At 43.1% G+C, this 25479-nt stretch overlaps 1 protein-coding gene across 2 annotated transcripts in view; it reads right to left on the bottom strand.

Moving 5' to 3' along the window:
• amacr (alpha-methylacyl-CoA racemase) overlaps positions 1-25479 on the bottom strand; it is a 104867-nt gene that overhangs the window by 36386 nt on the left and 43002 nt on the right. For both annotated transcript variants that reach the window (XM_078551717.1, XM_078551708.1), the window contains 3 exons: positions 12955-13098; positions 11834-11994; positions 4772-4958 (listed from right to left, as the gene is read on the bottom strand). In XM_078551717.1, the coding sequence (XP_078407843.1) occupies positions 4772-4958; positions 11834-11994; positions 12955-13098 (492 nt within the window). The remainder of the gene's footprint in view (positions 1-4771; positions 4959-11833; positions 11995-12954; positions 13099-25479) is intronic.

The following is a 25479-nucleotide window of genomic DNA, read 5'->3' as shown; positions in this document are numbered from 1 at the left end:
GGGAAAACTCTCCACTGGTTGGAGTCATACCTAGCATAAAGGAAGATAGCTGTGGTTGTTTGAGGTCAATTGTCATGAAGAGATTAATGTCTATAATGTTATTGGAAATTAGTTTTAAATTAATCTTGCAGTAGGGTCTGTGTCTGTGTGTGTGTCCATGTGTGTGTCTTTGTATGTGTCTTTGTGTGGCTTAATTGGATTAAAGCCAGTCAGTCCGGGTGCTTTGATGTATAGTAGTCTGAGATGTTAATTAGATAAACTTAAGTTAAAAGGTAAAGTGCAATTTGCATTTGTTGAATAAACCATTCAAAAGAATGGGTAAAATCTTGCACCTAGCTGGGAGACACCAAGCAATGTGTTTATGTTACTAATAAAATTAGTGGAATGAATGGATTATTGTTAGGAGAGGTAAAATTAACAAACCTAGTAATACAATGGAAAATTTACATTCAAAGGGAAAGCTAGGTATAACCCGAGAGGGATTTTGTGCGTGCAGGTCAGAGACATATAAGATCTAACCAGCCTGTATGCCTACACAGAGTCATAGAGGTCTACAGCACAGAAAAAGGCCCTTCGGCCTGTCAAGTTTGCACTAGTCAAACAAGTACCTAACTATTCTAATCCCATTTTCCAGCACTAGGCCCATAGCCTTGTATGCCAAGTGCACATCCAACTACTTCTTAAATGTTATGAGGGTTTCTGCCTCTACCACCCTTTCAGGCAGTTAGTTCCAGATTGCCACCACCCTCTGGGTGAAAAAATTCTCCCTCACATTCCCTCTAAACCTTCTGTCCCTTACCTTAAATCTATGCCCCCTGGTTAGTCATCCCTCCACCAAGGGGAAAAGTTCCTTCCTGTCTACCCTATCTATGCCCCTCATTATATACACCTCAATCATGACCCCTCTCAATCTCCTCTGCTCCAGGGAAAATAACCCCAGTCTATCCAACCTCTCCTCATAACTAAAACCCTCCAGCTCAGGCAACAACCTGGTAAATCTCCTCTGTACTCTCTGTAGTGTAATCACATCCTTCCTATAATGTGGATTCCAGAACTGCACGCAATACTCTAGCTGTGGCCTAAGCAGCGTTTTACACAGTTCCAACATAACCTCCCTGCTCTTATATTCTATGCCTCGGCTAATAAAGGCAAGTATCCCACATGCCTTCTTAACCACCTTATCTACCGGTCCCGCTTTCTTAAGCCTTAAGGGCCCGATGGACATGCACACCAAGGTCCCCCTGATCCTCAGTAATTCCCAGGGTCCTACCATTTACCGTGTATTCCCGTGCCTTGTTTGTCCTGCCCAAATGCATCACCTCACACTTATCCGGATTAAATTCCATTTGCCACTGACCAGCCCGTCTATTTCCTCCTGTGATCTAAGGCTATCCTCCTCACTATTTACCACCCCACCAATTTTCATGTCATCCATGAACTTAGTGATCAACCCTCCTACATTCAAGTCTAAATCGTTTATATATACTACAAACGGCAAGGGAGCCAACACTGATCCCTGTGGAACCCCACTGGACACAGGCATCCAGTTACAAAAACACCCCTCGACCATCACCCTCTGCTTCCTGCCACTCAGCCAATTCTGGACCCAATTTGCCAAATTGCCTTGGGTCCTTACCTTCGTTATCAGTCTCCCATGCAGGACCTTATCAAAAGCCTTACTGAAGTCCAAGTAGACTATGTCAAATATATTGCCCTCATCATTTGGTCACCTCTTCGAAAAATTTAATCAAATTGGTCAGACATGACCTCCCTTTAACAAAACAATGCTGACTGCCCTTGATTAATCCCTGCCTCTCCAAGTGTAGATTAATTCTGTCCCTCAGAATTGCTTCCAATACTTTCCCCACCACTGAGGTTAGAATGACTGGCCTGTAGTTCCCTGGTTTATCCCTTCCTCCCTTCTTGAATAATGGTACCACAATGGCTATCCTCCAGTCCTCTGGCACCTCTCCTGTGGCCAGAGAGGTATTGAAAATTATTGCCAGCGCCCCTGCTATCTCCTCCCTTGCTTCACTCACATAGCAATTGAAAATATATCTTCAGGATTTAAACAACTCAGCCTTTACCAACTACTGTGTCATAACATCAATCATCTCAGTCCCACGACCTCGCTGCAGTGTAGTATCCTAGGCCTGGGATACATTTCATCTGGGCCTGGAGACTTATCTACTTTTAAGCCTGCCAGACCACTTAGAACCTCCTCCCTTTCTATGCTAATTTCTTTAATTGGTCCTTCTGCCTGATTTCCAAACCCACTTCGTCCCTCGCACTTGTGAATACCAACACAAAGTGTTCATTTAGAGCCCTACCTACGTCTTCCGGCTCCACACACAAATTACCACTATGGTCCTTAATGGGCCCTACTCTTTCCCTAGTTATCCTCTTACTCTTAATTTACTTAACAACTATACTACAACTCAAAAGGAACCAAATTGAAAGGAACCTCATTTTGAATTTGTAAGGTAAAATGTGCCTTGCCTGGTGTCTGTTTAAAGCCTATGGGCAGAATTTAGCCCATGGCGTGTGGGCCCGGCGAAGCGCTGCCTATTCAGGCAGGGGTGGGGGGTTGGGTTGGGGGGGGGGGGGGGGGGGCGCAGGAGTGTGAGCCGGGCGAACGCGACCTTCATGCTACATAATCTCCCTGAGGAAGACAAACTGATTTCGGTTAAAAAATTAAAGAGCTTATAAATGTTATGAAACATGTCCCCTCATGTGACTGTCAATGAGCAGGGACATATTTTTAATTCAAGTGTAAAATTTTTGTGTGATTTTTATTTGCTTTAGGAAACCTCATCCCGCCTGTGGATGAGGTTTCCTAAAAAAACATGAAGGCCGCTTGGCCTTTTCGTCTGCCCGTCAACCATTAGGTCGGACAGGCAGTGTAAATTTGAATTTAATTAACTTTTTAATGGCCTTAGTAGGCCTTTTAATTGTCGGCAGGCACGCTGTCAAATACGGCATGCGCCTGTCAAACAAAATATCGTGGGCCTGTGCGACGACGTCAGGATGCTCACCTGACATCATCGTGTGTCATTTTACACTCAGCTGGGTCGTGCGTGCACACACCCGCCGTGCGTAACTTTCTGTCCAATGGGTTTTTGTTGCCTTGGTGAAGATTTGCCTGGGAGTGACTAATTTGGAGATTTGTTTAAAAGTTATTATGGTAGTAATTTGTAGACATATGAATGTGTTTAATTTCTTGTTAAATTAATAAATGTTTAATTTAGTTTTATATGAAAACCTCTTCAGGCTTGGTGGTTTTATTACTGAATTCAGAACTGCATCTCAAACATACCAATTGAAAATATATGTTCAGGTTTTCCTCTGGGATTTAAACAACTCAGCCTTTACCAACTACTGTGTCATAACATCAATCATCTCAGTCCCACGACCTCGCTGCAGTGTACTGTCCTAGGTCCAAACATCTTCAGCTGCTTCATCAATGCCCTTCCTTTCATCATAAGGTCAGAAGTGCGGCTGTTCGCTGATGATTGCACAATATTCAGCATCATTTACAACTCCTCAGATACTGAAGCAGTCCGTGCCCATATGCAGCAAGACCAGGACAACATTCAGGCTTGGGCTGATAAGTGGAAAGTAACATTTGCACCACATAAGTGCCAGGTAATGACTATCTCTAACAAAGAGAGAATCTAGCCATTTCCCTTTGACATTCAATGACATTACCATCACTGAATCCTGCAGTATCAACACCCTGGGGAGTTACAATTGAGCTCAAACTGAACTGGACTAGCCAAATAAACACTGTGGCTACAAGAGCAGAATAGAGACTGGGAATTCTGCAGAGATTAACTCACCTCCTGACTCCCAAGTCTGTTCACCATTTACAAGGCACAAGTCAGGAGTAAGGTGGAAAACTCTCCACTTGCCTGGGTAAGTGCAGCTTCAACAACACTGAAGAAGTTCAAAACCATCCACGACAAACCAGCCTGCTTGACTGGCTTCCCAGCCACCACCTTCAACATCCACTCCCTCTACCACTGACACACACTGGCAACAATGTGTACCATCTACAAGATGCACTGCAGCAACTCCCAAAGGCTCCTCTAACAGCACCTTCCAAACACACGAACTCTACCACCAAGGATGACAAGGGCAGCAGGTGCATGGGGACACCATCACCTGCAAGTTCCCCCTCCACGCCACATGCCATCCTGACTTGGAACTATATCACTGTTCCTTCATTGTCGCTGGGTCAAAATCCTGGAGCTCCCACCCTAATCTACAGTACCTACAATAGCTGCAGCAGTTCAAGAAGGCTGCCCACCACCATCTTCTCAAGGGCAATTAGGTGTGGGCAATAAAAATGCTGGCCTAGCCAGCAACACCCACATCCCACGAAACAAATAGAAAAAGGCACATGGAACCAAAGAGCTGAAAGACAGAATGAATGAACAAACAAGTTAGAGGAGGCATTGCAGAGAAGAGCCACAAGGTTCAACCCTAGTGTCAGTGGTCTGAGCAATGAGGAAAGACTACCTTGGCTCAGGCTTTTTGGTTTGGAAAAGAGGTGCCTGAGCAATGCACTGGAGTTTTATAAGACTGTTAAGGCTATAAAAAAGTTATCCCAAAATAATACTTTATATTAAACTGTGAAAGTAGAACAATGGGCAAAGGTGTAAGTTAATAGAAGATAATGTTTGGACTGATAACAGGATTTCTTTCCTTCACACCAAGAGTAATCGAATGATAATCAGATAGAGTAGTTATGGCAAAGAAACACACTTGCCTTCTATCAGCTGGTCATAAAATTGAGGCTCCAATGCACCGACAGCCATATACTTTCCATCAGAAGTCTTATAGGTTTCATAGAACGGTGCTCCAGTGTCCAGTAGGTTTTCACCTCTTTGCTGATTCCAAATACTTAATTGTTGTGATTTCCAAAGCCAGGAGCTACAGTAAGCTGCTCCTTCGACCTGACAAACACCAATCAGATTTTACATAAATAGAAGAACTGAAATAAGGCAAGGTAGGACATTTGGAGATCAGTAGAATGAAATTTACTTACTTCCAGAGCCATGAATACAAGAGGTTCTATTGGAATTTTCAAATCTATATATTTTTAAAAGTTGTATCAAATCAACTGCTCAGATCTGTACTATAACTTTGTTAAGGTGATGTCAAATAGACTTTTAAAAATGCAGACAAATATGGATTTTGAAAAATCACAGAATTGGTCTGTACTGGAGTGCTGTTTTTGGCTGCAGTAGAGAGCTTCAGCTGGAGTTTGGTGACTGAGGGAGTTTAAGGGTTAAATTTTATCTAAAGTCTAGTCTTTCTTTAATTTAGCAATTAACTAAAAGTTGCTGTTATGGTTGGAAGAAGGTGAGTTTTAGTCCAACCTTAAAACGGGGCTCATACAGGCTCAGCTTGCAGCTGCAACTAGTTGATTAGGTAACTGGCTCAATCGGGTTTTCAGAGGCTAGGTTCAGAGAGTATAGAAGTAGGCTATCTTATAGCACTGATTTTGTCTGCACTGGAGTGCAGTAGCGAGCTTTGGCTACAGTAGAGAGCTTCAATTAGAATTTGGTGACTGAAGGAGTTCGGTGAGAAAGGAGGAGGTGCTCCTTTCTTTATCCACCTTTGCTCAGGAAGATGAGCAGAAGCCTTGGTAGGTAAGAACTGGTGAGTAAATTAGAAATTTTTTTTTTAAAGTTCCTATACTTGGATTTAACTGCGAAGTGCCAGGAATAAGGGAAATTTAAGGCCAATATAATAAAGTAGTATAAATAATCCAAAGTAGAATAAAGTTAACGTAAGGGAAGCAGAGTTAAGACATGGCAGGTCAACTTAGTCGAGTGGAATGCATGTCCTGTAATATGTGCGAAGTCATGGATGCTACCAGTTTCCTAGCTGACCACATGTACAGGGAGTGCTGTCAGCTACAGAAACTTGGGCTCCAGGTTTCAGAGCTCGAGCAGCAGCTGGAGTCACTGTGGTGCATCCGCGAGGCTGAGAGCTATGTGGATAGCACGTTCAAAGAGGTAGTCACACCGCAGCTTAAGGGCCCGGAGAGAGAGAGGGAAAGCATGACCACCAGGCAGTCTAAGAGAAGTAGGCAGGTAGTGCAGGAATCCCCTGGGGTCCCACTCACAAATTGGTTTGCTGCTTTGGAAACACATGAGGATGCTGGTTCCTCAGAGGAGTGCAGTCAGAGCCAAGTATGTGGCACCGTGAGCGGCTCAGCTGTACAGGAGGGGAGGAAAAAGAAAGGAAGAGCTACAGTGATAGGGGATTCATTAGTTAGGGGAACAAACAGGTGTTTCTGTGGCCGTAGACATGACTCAGGATGGTATGTTGCCTCCCTGGTGCCAGGGTCAAGGATGTCACAGAGTAGCTGCAGGACGTTCTTCTGGGGGAGGGTGATCAGCCAGAGGTCATGGCCCACATTGGTATCAATGACTTAGCTAAGAAGGAGGATGTGGTCCTGCAATCAGAATTTAGGGAGCTAGGTAGAAAATTAGAAGCAGGGCCTCAAATGTAGTAAACTAAAAGCAAAATACTGCGGATGCTGGAAATCTGAAACAAAAACAAAAATAGCAGGATAAACTCAGCAGGTCTGACAGCATCTGTGGAGAGGAAGACAGAGTTAACGTTTCGAGTTCGTTCTGATGAAGAGTCATATGGACTCGAAACGTTAAGTCTGTCTTCCTCTCCACAGATGCTGTCAGACCTGCTCAAATGTACTAATCTCTGGATTGCTCCAAGTGCCACATGCCAGTGAGTACAAGAATTAGGAGGATAAGGGAGATGAATGTGTGGCTGGAAGGATGGTGCAGAAGGGAGGGCTTTAGATTCCTGGGACACTGGGACTGGATATGCGGGAGATGGCACCTGTACAAGCCGGATGGGTTGAACCTGAACAATGCTGGGATTGAGTTCCTTTTGGGGCAATTTCCTCGTGCTGTTGGGAGGGCTTCAAACTAACTCAGCAGGGGTGTGGGAACCAAGGAAAAATATGAGAGAGGAATACCAGGGTGCACAAAATACAGGGAGGGACAGATAGCACTAGTATAGAGAATAGTAAGTTAATAGGTAAAGATGGGGTAAGGGAGAAAGTAACAAAATCTAAATCAGGGTTGCAATGCATGTATGTGAATGCACAGAGTATAGTAAATAAGATTGGGGAGTTACAGGCGCAGATTGCCATGATGTTGAAATATGATGTTGTGGCGATAACAGAGACCTGGCTCAAGGAAGGGCAGAACTCAGTGTTCCCAGGTGCAAGGTGGTGAGAAGAGATAGGAAAGGAGGGGTGGCGTTATTGGTTAAGGAAAGCATTGCAGTGCTGGTAAAAGAGGATGTCCCAGAGGGTTTAAGGACAGAATCAATTTGGATAGAGCTAAGGAACAAAAAGGGGGCAATTACATTGCTCGGTGTAGTCTATAGACTGCCAAATAGTGAGAAGGACACAGAAGAACAAATTTGCAGGGAAATTACAGACAGATGCAGGCACTATAGAGTCACTGTCTGTCACTAGAAGGGTTCAAAATTAATAAGGGGGAAGTGTTGAATAGATTGTCGGTACTTAAAGTTGATAAGGCACCGGGACCTGATGAGATGCATCCAAGGACGTTGAAGGAAGTGACAGTAGAAATTGCAGGGCACTGGCCATAATCTTTCAGTCTTCCCTCGATTCAGGAGTGGTGCCAGAGGACTGGAGAATTGCAAACATTACGCCCTTGTTCTAAAAAGGTTGTAAGAATAAGCCCAGCAAATACAGACCAGTCAGTTTAACTTCAGTGGTGGGCAAGATTCTAGAAACAATTGTTCAGGTTAGAATTAGTAATCACATGGAAAAATATGGGTTGATTAGGAAGAGCCAGCGTGGATTTCTAAAGGGGAAATCGTGTTTAACTAACTTGCTGGAGTTTTTTGAAGAGGTAAACAGAAAAGGTCGATGAGGATAATGCTGTTAGTGTACATGGACTTTGAAAAGGCATTTGACAGAGTGTCACACAACTGACTTGTGAGAGAAGTTATTGCTCTTGGAATAAAAGGGATAGTAGCAACATGGATACAAAGTTGGCTGAAAAATAGGAAGCAGAGAGTAATGATTGATGGATATTTTTCGGGCTGGAGGAAGGTTTGTTCCCTAGGGTTCGGTATTGGGACCCTTGCTTTTCCTGATATAAATTAATGATCTAGATGTTGGTGTGAAGGGACAATTTCAAAGTTTATGGATGATACGAAGCTTGGGAGTGTTGTGAATTGTGAAGAGGATGATGTGGAACTTCAAGAGGGCATAGACAAGTTGGTAGAGTGGGCAGATAGGTGCCAGATGAAGGTCAATGTGGAGAAGTGTGAGGTGATGCATTTTGGTAGGAAGAACATGGACAGACAATATAAAATAAGGGGTGAAATTTTGAAGGGGGTGCAGGAGCAGAAAGACTTGGGTGTATATGTGCATAGATCATTGAAGGTGGCAGGACAGGTGGAGAGAGCAATTAATAAAACATGTAGTATCCTGGGCTTTATTAATAGGGGCATAGAGTAAAAGAGCAGGGAGGGTATGCTGAATTTATATAAGACCTCAGCTGGAGTATTGTGTTCAGTTCTGGGCACCATATTATAGGAAGGATGTGAACACATTGGAGAGAGTGCAGAAGAGGTTTACAAGAATGGTTCCAGGGACGAGAAACTTCAGCTGTGAGGATAGATTGGAGAGGTTGCGACTGTTCTCCTTGGAGAGAAGAAGGCTGAGAGGAAATTTGATAGAGATGTTCAAAATCATGAGGGGGCCGGACAGAATAGATAGGGAGAAGCTGTTCTCACTCATAAAAGGATCTAGAACGAGAGGGCACAGATTTGAAGTGATTTGCAAAATAAGTAATTGTGATGTGAGAAAAAACTTTTTCACACGAGTGGTTGGGGTCTGGAATGCACTGCCTGGAAGTGCGGTGGAGACGGGTTCAATGAAGCATTCAAGAGGACATTAGATGATTATTTGAATAGAAACAATGTACAAGGGTATGAGGAAAAGGCAGAGCAATGGTACTAGATCATAATGCTCATTTGGAGTGCCAGTGCGGACACAATGGTCTGAATGGCCTCCTTCTGTGCCATTAAGATTCTGTGATTCTATGAATTTGACTCAAAATTTCTAAATAACCAATTGTTAAGTCCAGCAAGTTACAAAGAATACATTTTATTCAGCACAAGTGATTCCCCCATAGGAACACTATATTCTTCAAGAATTTTGTATCTACCTTTTAATTAGCTTAATTAAGGCAGGCAGAGAACTAATGCTGAGACAACTCTTAACTTTAAAAAAAAAAGGAAAGGTTACATCAGTTCTATTTAATGCTTGAGAAGTGAAGGCCTAGAATTTAACACCACCACCACCCTGCCCAACAGGCTGGGAGAAGGTCAGGAGGGGTGGCTGTGTTTGTTAACATATTAGGATCAAGCAACCTAACCTCATTTCTATCAGTTTAAAAGTTTTAAAAATCAAATCAGGCCATCTACCAGATTCTTGGAAAAGACCGGCACCTAATTATGATTCAATCATTGGCACCGTGACTTAAACTGAAGAGGGAGAGGCCTATGGTGTGGGATTCCCAGCAGCAGATTCCAGGCAGTAGGAACCATATAACAAGCTGAGTACAGGATGTGCACCTTCCAAAACTCACTGCAGGCCAGGAGGAGAACGGGTGCTCCCCTGAGGCCTCACAAGGAAGCTGTCTTCCCCTAACCCAATAAAAACCAGAGCCTGTTGCTTTCCACCCCACCAGCCTACCCCAGTCCCGATCAAGGTTGGAGCTTTTTTTAATTTAATCGCGTGATGTGAGCGTCGCTGGCAAGGCCAGCATTTATTTCCCATCCCTAACTGCCCTTGAGAAGGTGGTGATAAGCCATCTTCTTGAACCGCTGCAGTCCATGTGGTGTAGGTACACCCACAGTGCTGTTAGGGAGGGAGTTCCAGGATTTTGACCCAATGACAGTCAAGGAACGGCGATATAGTTGCAAGTCAGCATGATGCGTGGCTTGCTGGTGCCGACATTCCCATGCATCTATTGCCCTTGTCCTTCTTGGCGGTAGAGGTCATGGGTTTGGAAGGTGCTGTCGAAAGAGCCTGATGAATTGCTGCAGTGCATCTGTAGATGGTACACACCTTTCCTCCAGCTACACATCTTGGTTCAGTACCCCTAATATCCTTATCTAACAAAAAGTATCAATGTCAATTTTGAAATTTTCAGTTGACCTAGCCTCAATAGCTTTTTAGAGGGGAGAGTTCCAGATTTCCACTACCCTTTGTGTGAAGAACTGCTTCCTGACATCAACCTTAAGCAGCCTAATTCACATTTTAAAATTATGCTCCTTTTTTCTGGACTTTCCAACCAGAGGAAATAGTTTCTCTCTGTCTAGCTTATCAAATACTATAATCATCTTAAACAATTCAAATTATTTTTGCATCAGTCCACTAGCTTTTAGAGACTGCTGCACTTGGACCAATAAATCTCAGCTCATCCACAGTTCCTAGTTTCCTGCTATTCGGAAAATACTCTGATCTATCTTTCTTAGGTTCAAAATGGATAAGTTCACACTTTCCCACACTGGACTCTATGCACTAGTTTTTGTCACTCATTTAACATCCCTTTGCAATTTTCTGCTCCCATCTACACTAGTGCCATCAGCAAACTTATATATGTGACTCGTTATTCCTTCATCCAAGTGATTTATGAAGATAATGAAAAGCTGTGGCCCCAGTACAGATCCTTGGAGGACATTACTGGTTACACCCTGCCAATTTGAGTGCATACACATTGGGTCTACTCTGTCTCCTACCTCCTAACTAATTCTCTATCTAACCCAATAGATTTCCTCCAATTCCATACACTTCCATTTCTATTAAGTCTCCAATGGGGAACTTTGTTGAATACTTTCTGAAAGTCCATATAAATGACATCCATAGGCACTTCCTTATCTATTGTGTTAATTCTCTCCTCAAAAAATTCAACTCGGTTCATTAGACATGACTTACCTTTTAAAAATCCACACTGGCTTTCCCTCTGATCAACTCATTTGTCCAAATGCCCTGATCACTTTGTCCCCAATAACTGAATTTCCTCAAGTGACATTCGATTACAAGGCCTACAATTTCAGAGTTTATCTCTCTTACCTCTCTTAATTATGGGGGGATATTCACAATTTTCCAATCCAGGAAACAATTCTAAATTGAGTGTTTAGGAAGATCATGAACCACACATCAGCAATTTCCTCATCACCTTCTTTTAACACCCAGGGATGGAAACCAACAGGTCCTGGAGATTTGTCTTTCTTTAATAACATTAGTTTCTCTAGTACCACTTTTTTTGTTGTTTTACTTGTTTTGACTCTAGTTAGTTCCACCCATTGATTTATTTTTTAGATTGGTATCTTTAATACTACGCCAAATACATTTCATCTTGGTTTTCCCCAGATCCGTAAAAAGACATTAATATCTGCTGCATGACAGCCACTGAGAACGTAGCTTCAAATGACATTCAATGATGACAACCCAGGGTTTGCATGTGCCCTACTGACTGCTGGGTGCCATTCTTTGGGTCTCTAATTGCAACCTTTTGCAGCACTCCAACCTTCAGGCCAAGCCGTCAATCTGTTTGGCTGTTGGACAGGAACTTGACTAAAATTATTTAAATGAGTCCCTGCCATAAGGTCAATAGGGCTTCAGCATCCCAGAAATTGCAGGATTCATCGCCTACTATCAGGTTCTCCCATACCCTTCCCACCTCCCCAGTAGTATCAGAGAGGAAGTTCTAAGGTTATTTTAGTTAAAGTATCAGCTCACCATGCTCGCATCGATGACCTGTCCTTTTCCAGATTGTATTCTCTCATACAGAGCTAGGATTATACCCATAGCACACATAACTCCACCTCCAGCAAAGTCAGCCACAACGTTTAATGGCGCGTAGGGATTCTCGCCTTTTCTGCCGAATTTTGACAGTAGACCTAAGTTCCAATAAATTCTGCTAGTAAATCGCATAACAACACAATTACATAAATATTCTTACACAGAAAGAGATCTTAATATGCTATTTCTTCTCGAGTTCTCTGCCCGAAGGCAGGATCAACCCACAGCGCCACAACCTCCACCACAGGCAGGGCTAGGAGGCAGGTCCCAAATCCAACCCAGCTAGAATGAGAATCAAACCCCATGCTGTTGGCACCAATCTGATCCACACCAACCATCAGCCAACTGAACCAACAAGCACCCCCCACAAAGAATCAGAGCTGCTGTGGCAACATACACTTTTACATGCATGTTGTAGCCTGGAGCTATGGATTGTGATGATAAGGCTCCAGTTTCTCTTCATCACATGGGGAACATGGAAGTGCCACAGCAGTACTGTAAAATGTTCTCCAGCTAGTGGGGTGGCAACAGCGGAGCCAACTCTCAAGGGAAAAACAAATTAATGATGTTGCAAGGTAGTGGTCCACTGAAGAGGCAAATAAGAGGTAGTTTGAGAATAATCTGCCTTTTCATTCTTGGACAAGAAGTATTCTAAACCATGGGTTAGACTATTTAACCCACAAGATAACATTCAAGAAACAATTTACAAATTACATTAACTAACTAAGCATTAACTAATGCTGCAAGTATGCCTCAGTTTTACAATTTGCACATTATTTAATTGGATTGATTAGTCATATAAATACTGTAGCCATGGCAAAAATTTAATGTAAGAAAGAAATTATAAAAATTGAAAAAAGGAAAGGGATCAGTAAAATGAAAACTTATACTGATCTATCACATAGCATTTTAATTGAATCACCCTCTCTTCCCCAACTGCACCCTGTTCAAAATCTGCTTAGCTCCTTTGAAAGTGGTTCATTTAAACTAATCCAATGGATGCAAACACTGATTTTTTTCTCTACTGAACTTGATCACGATAAATCCATTCCAATTACCTGACATAGCAATGAAGTTGATATCATGTCCGGCATTTCTGGAATATAGTCCACTCTGTCCAAACCCAGTCAACCTGGCATAGATAAGCTTTGGATTCTGTCGAAGTATATCTTCAGGGCCAACACCCAGCTTCTCCATGACACCTATAAAGGGACACAGGTTTTATTCACTTAGAACAGCAAGTAGAGAAACTATTTGAGGATTGGGTTGACAAGTGGCAAGTAACATTTGTGCCACACAAGTGCCAGGCAATGACCATCTTTAACAAGAGAGAATCCAACCATCACCCCTTGACATTCAACGGCATTACCATCACTGAATCTCCCACTATCAACATCCTGGGAGTTACCACTGACCAGAAACTGAACTCGACTAGCAATATAATTACTGTGGCTACAGGGGCAGGTCAGAGGCTAGGAATCATGTGACGTGTTACTCACTTCCTGACTCCCCAAAGCCTACCCACCATCTACAAGGCACAAGTCAGGAGTGTGATGGAATACTTCCCACTTGCCTGGATGAGCTCAGTTCCAACAAGACTCAAGAAGCTTGACACCACCAGGACAAAGCAGCCTGCTTGATTGGCACCTCATCCACAAACATTCACTCTCTCCACCACTGACACACAGTAGCAGCAGTGTGTACCACCTACAAGATGCACTGCAGGAACTCAGCAAGGCTCCTTAGACAACACCTTCCAAACCCACAACCACCACCATCCAGAAGGACAAGGGCAGCAGATACATGAGAACACCACCACCTGGAAGTTCCCCTCCAAGCCACGTACCATCCTGACTTGGAAATATATCACCGTTCCTTCACTGTGCTGGGTCAAAATCCTGGAACTCCCACCCTAACAGTGCTGTGGGTGTACCTACAATACAGGGGCTGCAACAGTTCAAGAAGGCAGCACACCACCACATTCTCAAGGACAATAAAAAAATTAACACAATCACAATGTTGCATAAAAGTAGGCCAAGAAAGTGGAAAGTAATGCAAGTACTCCACAGCAGGTACCTGATGCCTACTGGTTCCCAGAACAGAGGATGCAGATTTAATTTGCATTCCAAGGTATATGGTTGAAATGAAAACCTTTGCAGGGCTGCGAGGAAAGAACAGGCGAGTAGGACTTATTGGGTACCTTTCAATCATACAGTGCAGAAGGAGATCATTCAGTCCAGTGTATTTCATTGGAAATTATGGCTTAAATTTTCTGAGGATTGTTACAATGTACATCTAGAATCATAGAATGGTCACAATGCCGATGGAGGCCATTTGGCCCATCATGACTGTGTCAGTTCTCTGCAAGAGCAGCTCACCTAGTCCCACTTCTTGCCCTTTTCCCCAGAGCCCTACAATTTTTTTCTCTTCAGATAAATATCCAATTCCCTTTTGAAGGCCTTGATTGAACCTTCCTCCACCACAGTCTCAGGCAGTGCTCTCCAGATCGTAACCACTTGCAGCTTAAGAAGGTTTGTCATCATTGCTTCTTTAGCCAATCACCGTAAATTTGCCTCCTCTGGTTCTCAATCCTTCTGCCAACATGATCGGTTTATCCCTATCTACTCTGTCCAGGCCTCTCGTGCTTTTGAATATCTCTATCAAATCTTCTCTTCATCTTCTTTTCTCCAGGGAGGACAGCCCCAGCTTCTCCAATCTATCCATGAAACTGAAATTCTGCATCCCTGGAACCATTCTCCTGATTTTTGTCTGCACCCTCAATGGCTTCACATTGTTGCTAAAAATTCCTATTCTTGTAGTCCCATATGCAACTTTTGCCTCTCCAACACTAAATTGAAAGATTCATCTGTAGATATTTCCATTTAACAGTTTCAGCTCCCAAGAGGCACTCGCTTTTTCAGTGGGTGAAAGTATTGTGACTTATCTCTAGGATTGAACAATCTCACCTCTGTTTACGAATTACAAGGATTCCAAGTAGATAAACTTTTGACAGTCTGCATTCAGTTATAGGCGTGATTTTCCGGCCCCTTTGTAGGGGGACTCACTGTAGCAGACTCCGTGGCACAGCCAAAAGTCCATTGACTTTCAGTGCGACTGGACGATCCCTGTGGCAGGTGGGGCTCGAAAATCCCACCCATAGTGGGCCCAGTTCCACATCACAACGTTGCCTGTAGTTCAGCACAATGCAGCAATGAGTTAGTAATTTCCCCTTTTTCAGTTCTTTCACAGGATATGGGCATCGCTGGCTAAGCCAGCATTTATTGCCCATCCCCAATTGCCTTTAAGGCGGTGTTGGTGAGCCGCCTTCTTGAACCGATGCAGTCCATCTGGTGTAGGTATCGCCACAGTGCTGTGAGGGAGGGAGTACCAGGATTTTGACCCAGCGACAGTGAAAGAACAGCGGTATAGTTCCAAGTCAGGATTGTGGGTGGCTTGGAGGGAACTCACATCTGGTGGTGCTCCCATGCATCTTGCTGCCCTTGTCATTCTAGATGGTAGAGTTTGTGGGTTTGGAAGTTGCTGTAGAAGGAGCCTTGGTGAGTTTCTGCAGTGCATCTTGTAGATAGTATGCACTGCTGCATCGGTGGTGGAGTGAGCGAATGTTTGTGGATAGGGTGCCAGTCATGTGGGCTGCTTTGCCCTGGATGGTGTCACGCTTCGGGCAAGTGGAGAGTATTCCATCACACTCCTGACTTGTGTCTTGTAGATGCTGGACAGGCTTTGGGGAGTTCGGATATACAGCCTCTGATCTGCTCTTGTAGCCACATATGTTTATATGGCTGGTCCAGCTCAGTTTCAGGTCAATGGTAACCCCCAGGATTTTGTTAGTGGGGATTTATCAATTGTAGTGCCATTGAATGTCAAGAGGAGATGGTGGGATTTGCTCTTGTTGGAGATGGTCATTATCTGACACTTGTGTGGTGTGAATGTTGCTTGCCACTTATCAGCCCAAGCCTCAATACTATCCAGGTCTTGCTACATGTGGGAATGTGGGCACGGATTGCTTCAATATCTGAGGAGCCACGAATGGTGTTGAACATTACACAGCAAATATCTTCACTTCTGACCTTATAATGGAAGGAAGGTCATTGATGAAGAAGCTAAAGATGGTTAGGACTAGGACATTACCCTGAGGAACTCCTGCAGCGAGGTCCTGGACTGAGATGACTGACCTCCGACAACCACAACCATCTTCCTTTGTGCTAGGTATGACTCCAACCAGTGCAGAGTTTGCCCCCAAGTCCCACTGACTTCAGTTTTGCTAGAGTTCCTTGATGCCACACTCGATCAAATGCTGCCGTGACGTCAAGGGCAGACACTCTCACGTCATCTCTTGAGTTCAGATCTTTTGTCCATGTCTGGACTAAGGCTATAATGAGGTCAGGAGCTGAGTGGCTCTGGCAGAACCCAAACTAAGCATCAGTGAACAGGTTATTGTTGATTAACTGCTGCTGGATAGCACTGTCAATGACCCCTTCCATCACTTGCTGATGATTAAGAGTAGACTGATGGGACGGTAATTGCCAGGTTGGATTTGTCCTGAATTTTGTGGACAGGACATACCTGGGCTGTTTTCCACATAGCCGGGTGGATGCCAGTGTTGTAGCTGTACTAGAACAGCTTGACTAAGGGCGCGGCTAGTTCTGGAGCACAAGTCTTCAGTACTATTGCTGGAATGTTGTCAGGGCCCATAGCATTTGCAGTGTTCAGTGCTTTCAGTCATTTCTTGATATCATGCGGAGTAAATTGAATTGGCTGAAGACCGATATCTGTGATACTGGGGATCTCAGGTGGAAGCCGAGATAGATCAGTCTTTTGACACTTCTGATTGAGGATTGTTGCAAATGCTGCAACCTTTTCTTTCGTTTATGGAAGCTGTACAGATAACTGGTGTGACAAGTGGAACAATGGCACTTGTGCAATAGCAGTGCTCTTTTGAAGATGTAGCAAATCATAAATGCATCCTTATTTGAATGCTTTGATGAAGCTACTACATAATGACTAAAGCAATTTTCTCCTTATTGTTAAATAAGCCACAAAGTTTTACTGAGGCCGCTCCTGTGGGGCTTACTGGCACAAGTGTGTTTTCATTCCTTAATATTCCTCAGGCCAATTACTACAAAAATAATAAATAAATGTCTAAAACTTTGTGAAACAGCAGTTTTAAGTTGCCCACATGATTTTTTTTCTTTTTTTTTTAATGAGATGTGGGCATTACTGGCAAGGCCAGCATTTATTGCCCATCCCTAATTGCCCTTCAACTGAGTGGGCAGTTGAGAGTTAACCACATTGTTGTAGGTCTGGAGTCACATGTAGGCCAGACTAGGTAAGGATGCCAGATTTCCTTCCCTAAAGGGCATTCGTGAACAAGATTTTATAGTTGTCATGGTCACCATTACTGAGACTAGCTTCATATTCCAGACTTAACTGAATTTAAATTCCACCAGCTGCCACGGTGGGATTTGAACCAATTGTCCCCAGGGCATTAGTCATCTGTCTTAGCACTTCAGAGATATTTTTCAGTGCCTCCATGTCAGCATAATGCTTATCTAACATCTTTCTTTTTAACAGAAATACAACAACAAAAGCTTATATTTATATAAGGCTTTTAACATAATAAAACATCCCAAGGTGCTTAACAGGGCATTATAAACAAAATATGGGTCGAATGACAAAACGTTTAGTGAAAGGGCTAGGTATTAAAGAGTACTTTAAAGGCAAAAAAACAAGGTAGACAGATGGAAAGGTGTAGGTTGGGTATTCCAAAGCTTGAGGTCTAGGCAACTGAAGGCACATGGAAATGTGATTGAAATCCGGGCTGCTCAAGAGTCCAGGATTAGATGAGCACACATATTTCAGAAGGTTGTGGGGCTGGCGGGGATTAGAGATAGGGAGGGGTGAGGCCATGGAGGAATTTGAAAACAAGGATGAGAATTTGAAAATGAAGACATTACTTGACCGGGAACCAATGTAGCTCAGCAAACACAAGGGTGATAGGGGAACGGGACTTCCTGAGAGTTAAGACAGGCGCAGCAGACTTTAGTTAGTCTGTAGTTTATGGAGAGGGACCAGCCAGGAGTGTGTTGGAAGAGTCAACTCGAGGTAACAAGTCTGCGGATTGGGAGCCAGTTTTGAGCTCTACTTGGGAGACATCTAGGTCTAAGTTCATAAATTTGGCTGCTCTCCTCTTAGGTTTGGCTGCCACTGTCTTCCAGATTTCTTGCTTTTTCCGGTGCTGTCACTTCCCCTTTTATGTAATGGCAGGTAATGGCCCAAAACCTCTGATCAAAGTCAGAACGTGTGCCTCACTGATCAGACAGGAAACATAGAAACACAGAAAATAGGAGCAGGGGGTGGTCATTTTGCCCTTCGAGCCTGCTCCGCTATTCAATATGATCATGGCTGATCCTCTACCTCACCGCCGCACTCCTGTGCTCTCCCCATACCCTTTGATGCCTTTAGAGTCCAGAAATCTATTTCCTTCTTAAATATATTCAGTGACTTGGCCTCCACAGCCTTCTGTGGTAGAGAATTCCATAGGTTCACCACCCTCTGAGTGAAGGAGTTTCTCCTCATCACAGTCCTAAATGGTCTACCCCTTGTTCTAGACCCCCCCAGCCAGAGGAAATATCATCCCTACATCCAGTGTGTCCATCCCTGTCAGAATTTTATGTTTCAGTGAGATTTTTTCAAAATTCATTCACAGGATGTGGGCTTCACTGGCTGGGCCAACTTTTATTGCCCATCTCTAGTTGCCCTTAAGAAGGTGCTGGTGACAACTGAGTGGCTTGCTAGGCCATTTCAGATGGTATTTTTAAAAGTCAACCACATTGCTGAGAGTCTGGAGTCACAAGTAGGCCAGACCAGGTAAGGACAGCTGATTTCTTTCCCTAAAAGACATTAGCGAACCAGATGGGTTTTTACAACAATCGACAGTGGTTTCACGGTCATCATTAGACTTTTAATTCCAGATTTTTTTAAAATTCAAATTTCGCCATCTGCCATGGTGGGATTCCCAGCTCTCTGGATTACTTGTCCAGCAACAATACCACACTATCGCCTCCCTCCAGCGACAATACCATTACACCATCTCCTCTCATTCTTCCAAATTCCAGTGAATACAGGCCTAGTCAGCCCAATCTCCCCTCATACTACAACTACCCATTTACCTGTATATGTTGAAAATGCTCCGACTCCCAGGAGGATCCTGCAGAAGTCCCTCAGCACAGGAATCCTCGCAGAGAGTAGCGAAGAGAATCTGTGTAGAAGTCACTCTCTTTTTATTGCACTAGCTGCCATATTCTGGTGTTTAAAGATCCCCAAGCTTTTCAGTATGTGTGTGTGAATGAGTGGGTGGGCGGTTACGTGAGGATGGCAGGTGCATGAGTGAGTGGGTAGATGGGTGGGGTTTAGCCAGGTTGGGAGAGGTTGTTAGGTCGGGGGCTAGTCTGGTCTTGTGGGGGGGGTTTGTAGAAGAGTAGGGGAGTAGGTGATGTGGGGCTAGTCAGGTTGGGTCAGGGTGGGGGTTGGGGGTGCAGGTCAGGTGATCTGTTGTATAGTTAACCAGGAGTTCGACTAGGATTTTTTTGTTTAACATTTCCTAAATAACTACCCAGGTAAGTAAGTTGGAACTGTCCAAAGTCACCAATGCTAATTCAGGGGTAGAGGCTTTATCAGAGGGTCCCAGGGAATTGCCCATCATTCTGGACTCTAAAGGTGTCAATTCAAACATCCCGGGCAATTCTCATGGAGCCATTTTGTCGGGACTTCCGCAGGCTCCCGAAGCGCATCTTGGCGAGGGTACATCCGGTCTCTGTCAATCCAGAGACCGGAATATCTGGGCCTTTATTTTCTGTTGCCATACAAGTCTCCGCCACCATCAGTACCCCTCCACCCCCAACCTCTTCAATATTTTAAAATCTGTTTCTCTATAAGAATATAGATCTGAAAGGATTAAATAACTAAAGCTTTTGCTGGAGTCACTGTTCTTCAAATTAACTGTCTTTAGGTCTTCAAATCAACTGGTTACTGGTGCAAGATACCAGGCAAAGGAAGACAAGTTTGAGACATAAAGTCATCTATACTATTCTCTCATCACTCATAGATGTAGCCATGCTTACTAACTCTTATTTGTTGAAATGTAATCAAATATAAAATCCTTTAATTAATTTTCAGCATGAAGCTTCGCTAGAACATAGCTTAATATTAAGTTTGCTGAACTGCGTTTTTATTTCTCATTTATTAGAATTAGCAGAGTCCATTTAAGTTAGTATTTCTTTGCTTCAATGGTCATTATTTTCAAGTTTTCCATTTAACTGCAGAAATAACAGTTTTTAGAAAAGCTGAAAAACAAAAATAAGGGGTTACAAGTCAGTGGCTGGGCCAAACTTTGTATATGCTGGGATTATGATTGGGTAGAACACAGGCTTTTGAGGATACATGACTGGATGAATTTTTGTGCAAGCTAGTTTTTGAGATATAGTAGTAGGGGCTTGTGCACTTATCGATGCATAGGTTTGAGCTGAGGTAACGATGACTAGGCACATGAAACAAAGTCGTACCACCTACCCAAGATTAATATCATTCTCAATTGTTCTTTGTAAACTGTTGTTCAAAGACTGCACATATAAAGTCTCACTTATACTTAAATAAAAATCATACCATTATGAAGTCAGCTTTGAACTACTGGCCAAACAGTCCAAAGAGACCTCCTAAAGTATCTGAGATCTTGCAGACTGCATTTAATTGGTCTGCAGGCATCTATATTTCTAATTACCTGACCCTGTAAAGTTGCTACCAGAGATTTTACCTTTTTATCTCAATGTGGGGCAGACATCTGGGTAGGCAATGAGTCTTAGATCATGAGATTTCACTTGCTGGGATGAAGAAATAATGCTGGTAATTAGTATCTGATCTCAGGAGAGCCAAATTTTCAGTCTTGGGGAAAGATTTAGGCTTGGAGTCACATGTAAGCCAAACCAAGTAAGATTTCATGGCAGATTTCCTTTTTCTTTCCAGATTAATGAACCAGGTCGGTTCATCACAACTATCACTAAGATTTACCATTATTAAAACTAGCTTTTAATTTCAGATTTATTGATTGAATTTAAATTCCACCAGCTGACATGGTGGGATTTGAACCCATGCTCCGGGAACCCATGTCCCCAGAGAATTAGACTGGGCTTTTGGATTACTAGTCCAATGACATTACCACTATGCATAACTCCATCAACACACCTTGGTTCCATAACTTTTAAAAACCTTATCTCACAATAATCTGTCAATCAATTTAAGTTTTGAACTTTTCAATTGACCTCGTCTCAAAACATTTTTGGGAGAACAGAGTTCCAGATTTCCACTAATTTTTGTATGAAAAAGTTCTTCGTGACATTACTCCTGAATGGTATGTCCCAAATTTTACGGTTATGATCCCTTGTTTTGTACTCTCCACCAAAAGAAACAGTTTTTCTCTTTCTACCCCATCAACTGTTGGGTATGATAGCAAAGCGGTTATGCTGCTGGACTAGTACTCCAGAGGTCGAACAAATAATTCAGGGAATTGAATTTCCAACCCACCTCAGTAATTGGGGAACTTAAATTCAATTTATTAAATAAATGTAGAATAAAAAGCTAGTATCAATAATGTTGACCATGAAACTACTGGATTGTTGCAAAAAAAAACTGGTCCCCTTCAAAGGCGCAAGCCTGGAGTCCTTACTCGCCCTATATGTGACTCCAGAACCAAAACAATGTGGTTGACTTTTAACTGCCCTCTAAAATGGCCGAGCAAGCCACTCAATTGTCAGCACTACTTTCTCAAGAGCAATTAGAGATGTTGTTTCTAATAACAGGATCCTCTTTCGAGTTATCAACAGTCACAGATTGCAACTCTGTCGAGTACAATCACAGTTCTTGGTTTCCGGGAGTGGGACATGAACCCACAACCCTCTGATTCAAAGGCGAGGGTGCTATGAACAATATATGCATGCCTTACCACCGATGATAAAAAGCTGAATAATTAAATGTACTCCTTTAATTAACTAGAACTCCTCAATTAGATCACCCCTTAGCCTTTTACACTGAAGGGAAAGCAATGCAATGCAACCCCCCACACCCCCGCATAATTTAACTAAATTAGTCAAGTATTATTGGGAGAAAATTTGCGCTATACCCCTTCCAAGACCAGTATAGCCTTCATAAGTGCAGTGCTCAGAATTGAACCCAGTGCTTTTTTAAAAAAAAATCATTCAAGGGATATGGTTGTCACTACCAAGATTTGCACTTATTGCCAGTCCTAATTGCCCAAGATGATGTCGATGAGTCACTTTTTTAAACTGTTGCAGTTCGTATGGTAGAAGTACTCCTGCATTGCTGTTTGGTAGGGAGTCCCAAGATTTTGGTCAAGCTACTATGAAAGAATCAATTTATTCCAAGTCAGGATGGCTTGTGACTTGGAGGGGAACTTGGGAACCCTGTCAAACCGCTTAATTTTTTAAAAACTGTGCGCAGTACTTCAGGTATGGTCTCACCAAGGCCAATATTATTGCAGCAAGACTTCTTTACTCTTATACTTCAATTGCTTTGTAATAAATAAAAACAAAATACTCCTGATGCTGGGGATCTGAAATAAAAAGAAAGTGCTGGAAAAACTCAGGACTGGTAGCATCTGTGGAAAGAGAAACAGAGTTAACGTTTCAAGTCCAGCAAGACTATTCTTCGGAACGTTAACTCTGTTTCTCTCTCCAAGTGACGTCTGCTGCGGCACACAGGCTCAGACTTCCAGGGAGCTGAAAGATATATTAAACAACGATATTGCAAAGCTGGCTGACTACTGCAAGACATGGTGCTTAAAACTGAGCACCAGTAAAACAGTCTTTGGCTCATTCTACCTTCACAATGCCAGTGCTAAGAGGGAACTGAACATTACCCTGGATGGCCACAGACTGAAGCACGATCCCCGCACTTTTTATCTAGGCATCACCATTGACAGAACCCTCATGTCCAGACAGCACCTCAGCAAGATTGCAGAAAAAATTAAAACCCACAACAAACTCCTCAGGAACTGGTGGGTACCACATATGGATCACAGGCCAAGACCCTAAGGACCTCTGCTCTTGCCATCATGTACTCAACTGCAGAATATAGCGTCCCCCCCACCGAGATAGTACCAATCTGCTCACATCAAATCTATCATGCAACTTGACTCAGCAATGTGCATCATCATAGGTACTCTTCGACCAACTCATCTCCCCTATCTCCCAGTTCTGAGCAGCACTGCCACCAAACCACAACCCCCCATGCCTACTCCCCCCGCAACCTCCACATCAGATGGGTAATTGCAACAGTCAAGCTACTGGACAAAGGCTACTGCAACCAAGCCTGTCCTCATTCAATTACCTCAAACCACCAGCAGTATGCCTTCCCTCACACCACCCCATTTGGTTAAACCTACCACACCGAGGAATAACAGTTGACGACCTATGGCAGGAGGATTAGCAGGAGAAAACATCCACCAGAACTCTCTCATCGTAGACCCCACTGCTTGTCCACCCAGCTTTGATCTTCCACAGCGACACTGGGCCCTTTCAAACCATTTTTGGAACGGCCAAGGCCTCTGTGCAGCCACCTAATATCAGTGGGGTCAGCAAGACCATCCTGGCTGCAGCTGTGGTGCAGGCAAACAATGACACACATTGTTGAGGAGTGTCCACTAAATAAACTTGAAGGTGGACTTAAAGAACTCCATCTAGCCACTGACAAGGCTATTACTTGGCTCTGTGACTACGTACGTACTAAATAAATAAAATAATCCAACCATCAAAAATGAAGATAAAGCCATGGTTCAAGGGGTAAACAGATGTCTGCATTAGTTTTATATTTCTGAAGACAGCACCATAGTCCTAGTATTTCAGGACAAGTGTGCAACTAAAATTGCTTAAGAAGTAAACTGCAGTATGATTGCAACTTAAGGCTAAGACGTTTTATGACCTGGTGTTATTTACTGCAGTGTTCAGTGAAATGGGGGAGGTCATATATGAACCTCTGGCATATGTATTTAATAGAACATTCAGTAAATAAAATTTAAAAATGCTGTAAAGATAAATGGCAGATTATGATCTTTGTAGGGGTGTGGACTCTGCATCAGAGCTGGAGGCTGAGAGATAAATAGTAATTTTACTAAGACTGGAAAAAAAAGGATGAAAGAGAGAAAGGGAGTGTGTTACAATCTTCCTGGAGACAGACAGCTTTAAACAAAGAAATTTGAACTATCAGTTGATACATGAAAGGATAACACAAGATTTCAAGTTTTAAGACTTTTACCGTAACAATCAGGCTAAAAGCACTATTAACTGAACCCTATTTCTGAAGGCAACTTATACTTTAAACTACAGAACTGATCTTGTCCCTTTTACTTTCAACACAACTAAAAAACCCACTGGGAATGTGTGTTGTGAGGATGATGTAAAGCGGCTATAGGAGGATTTGGACAGACTTAGTGAGTGGGCAAGGACATGGCAGAACGAATATAGTGTGGAAAAATGTGGGGTTATCCACTTTGGTAGAAGGAACAGATGTGCAGAGTATTTCCTAAATGGTAAGAAATTAGGAAGTATAGATGTACAAAGGGACCTGGGTGTCCTTGTCCATAAGTCATTGAAAGCTAACATGCAGGTGCAGCAGGCAATTAGGAAGGCTAATGGAATGGTAGCCTTTATCGCAAGAGGATTTGAGTACAGGAGTAGTGAAGTCTTGCTTCAATTGTATAGAAGCTTGGTTAGTCCGCACCTGGAGCAGTGTGTGCAGTTTTGGTCCCCTTACCTCAGGTATTATTGCCATAAAGGGAGTGCAATGAAGGTTCACCAGACCTATTCTGGGGATGGCAGGACTGTCTTATGAAGAGAGATTGGGGAAACTGGGCCTGTATTCTCTAGTGTTTCGAAGAATGAGAGGTGATCTCATTGAAATCTACAAAATACTTAAAGGAATAGACTGGGTAGATGCAGATAAAGTGTTTCCCCTGGTTGGGGAATCTAGAATCAGGGGGCATAATTTCAAAATAAGAGGGAAGCCACTCAGGACCAGATGAGGAGAAATTTCTTTACTCAAAGGGTTGTGAATCTTTAGAATTCGCTACCCCAGAGGGCCATGGAAGCTCAGTCATTGAGTATGCTTAAGGTAGAGATTGATAGATTTCTGATTAACAATAACATAAAGGGTTATGGGGACCACGTGGGTAAAAGGCATTGAAGTGTTTGATCAGCCATGATCGCGTTAAATGGTGGAGCAGGCTCGATAGGCTGAATGGCCTTCTCCTGTTCCTATGTTCACCGGTATACTTTACACTCTCCCTTAAGTAGTTATTTGATTTTCCCGGAATCTGTCCCAAGTGATTTCTAGCTCCTATGGGTGCACTTCCATTCTTTTCCTTTTCCGGCCTGGTAACTTTAAACCCCAGAACTGTCTTTAACAGTGAGGGTTTTTCCTGGAGATTCTCCCTTTAGTGCAAGCTAAGTCAATCTTCCAGCCTTGTTTCAAACCCTCAACAATTTTCTTTTCAATCC

This window comes from Cetorhinus maximus, chromosome 1 (genome assembly GCF_964194155.1).
Source record: "Cetorhinus maximus chromosome 1, sCetMax3.hap1.1, whole genome shotgun sequence".
Lineage (NCBI taxonomy): Eukaryota > Metazoa > Chordata > Chondrichthyes > Lamniformes > Cetorhinidae > Cetorhinus > Cetorhinus maximus.
This window is presented reverse-complemented; position numbering and strand designations above follow the sequence as displayed.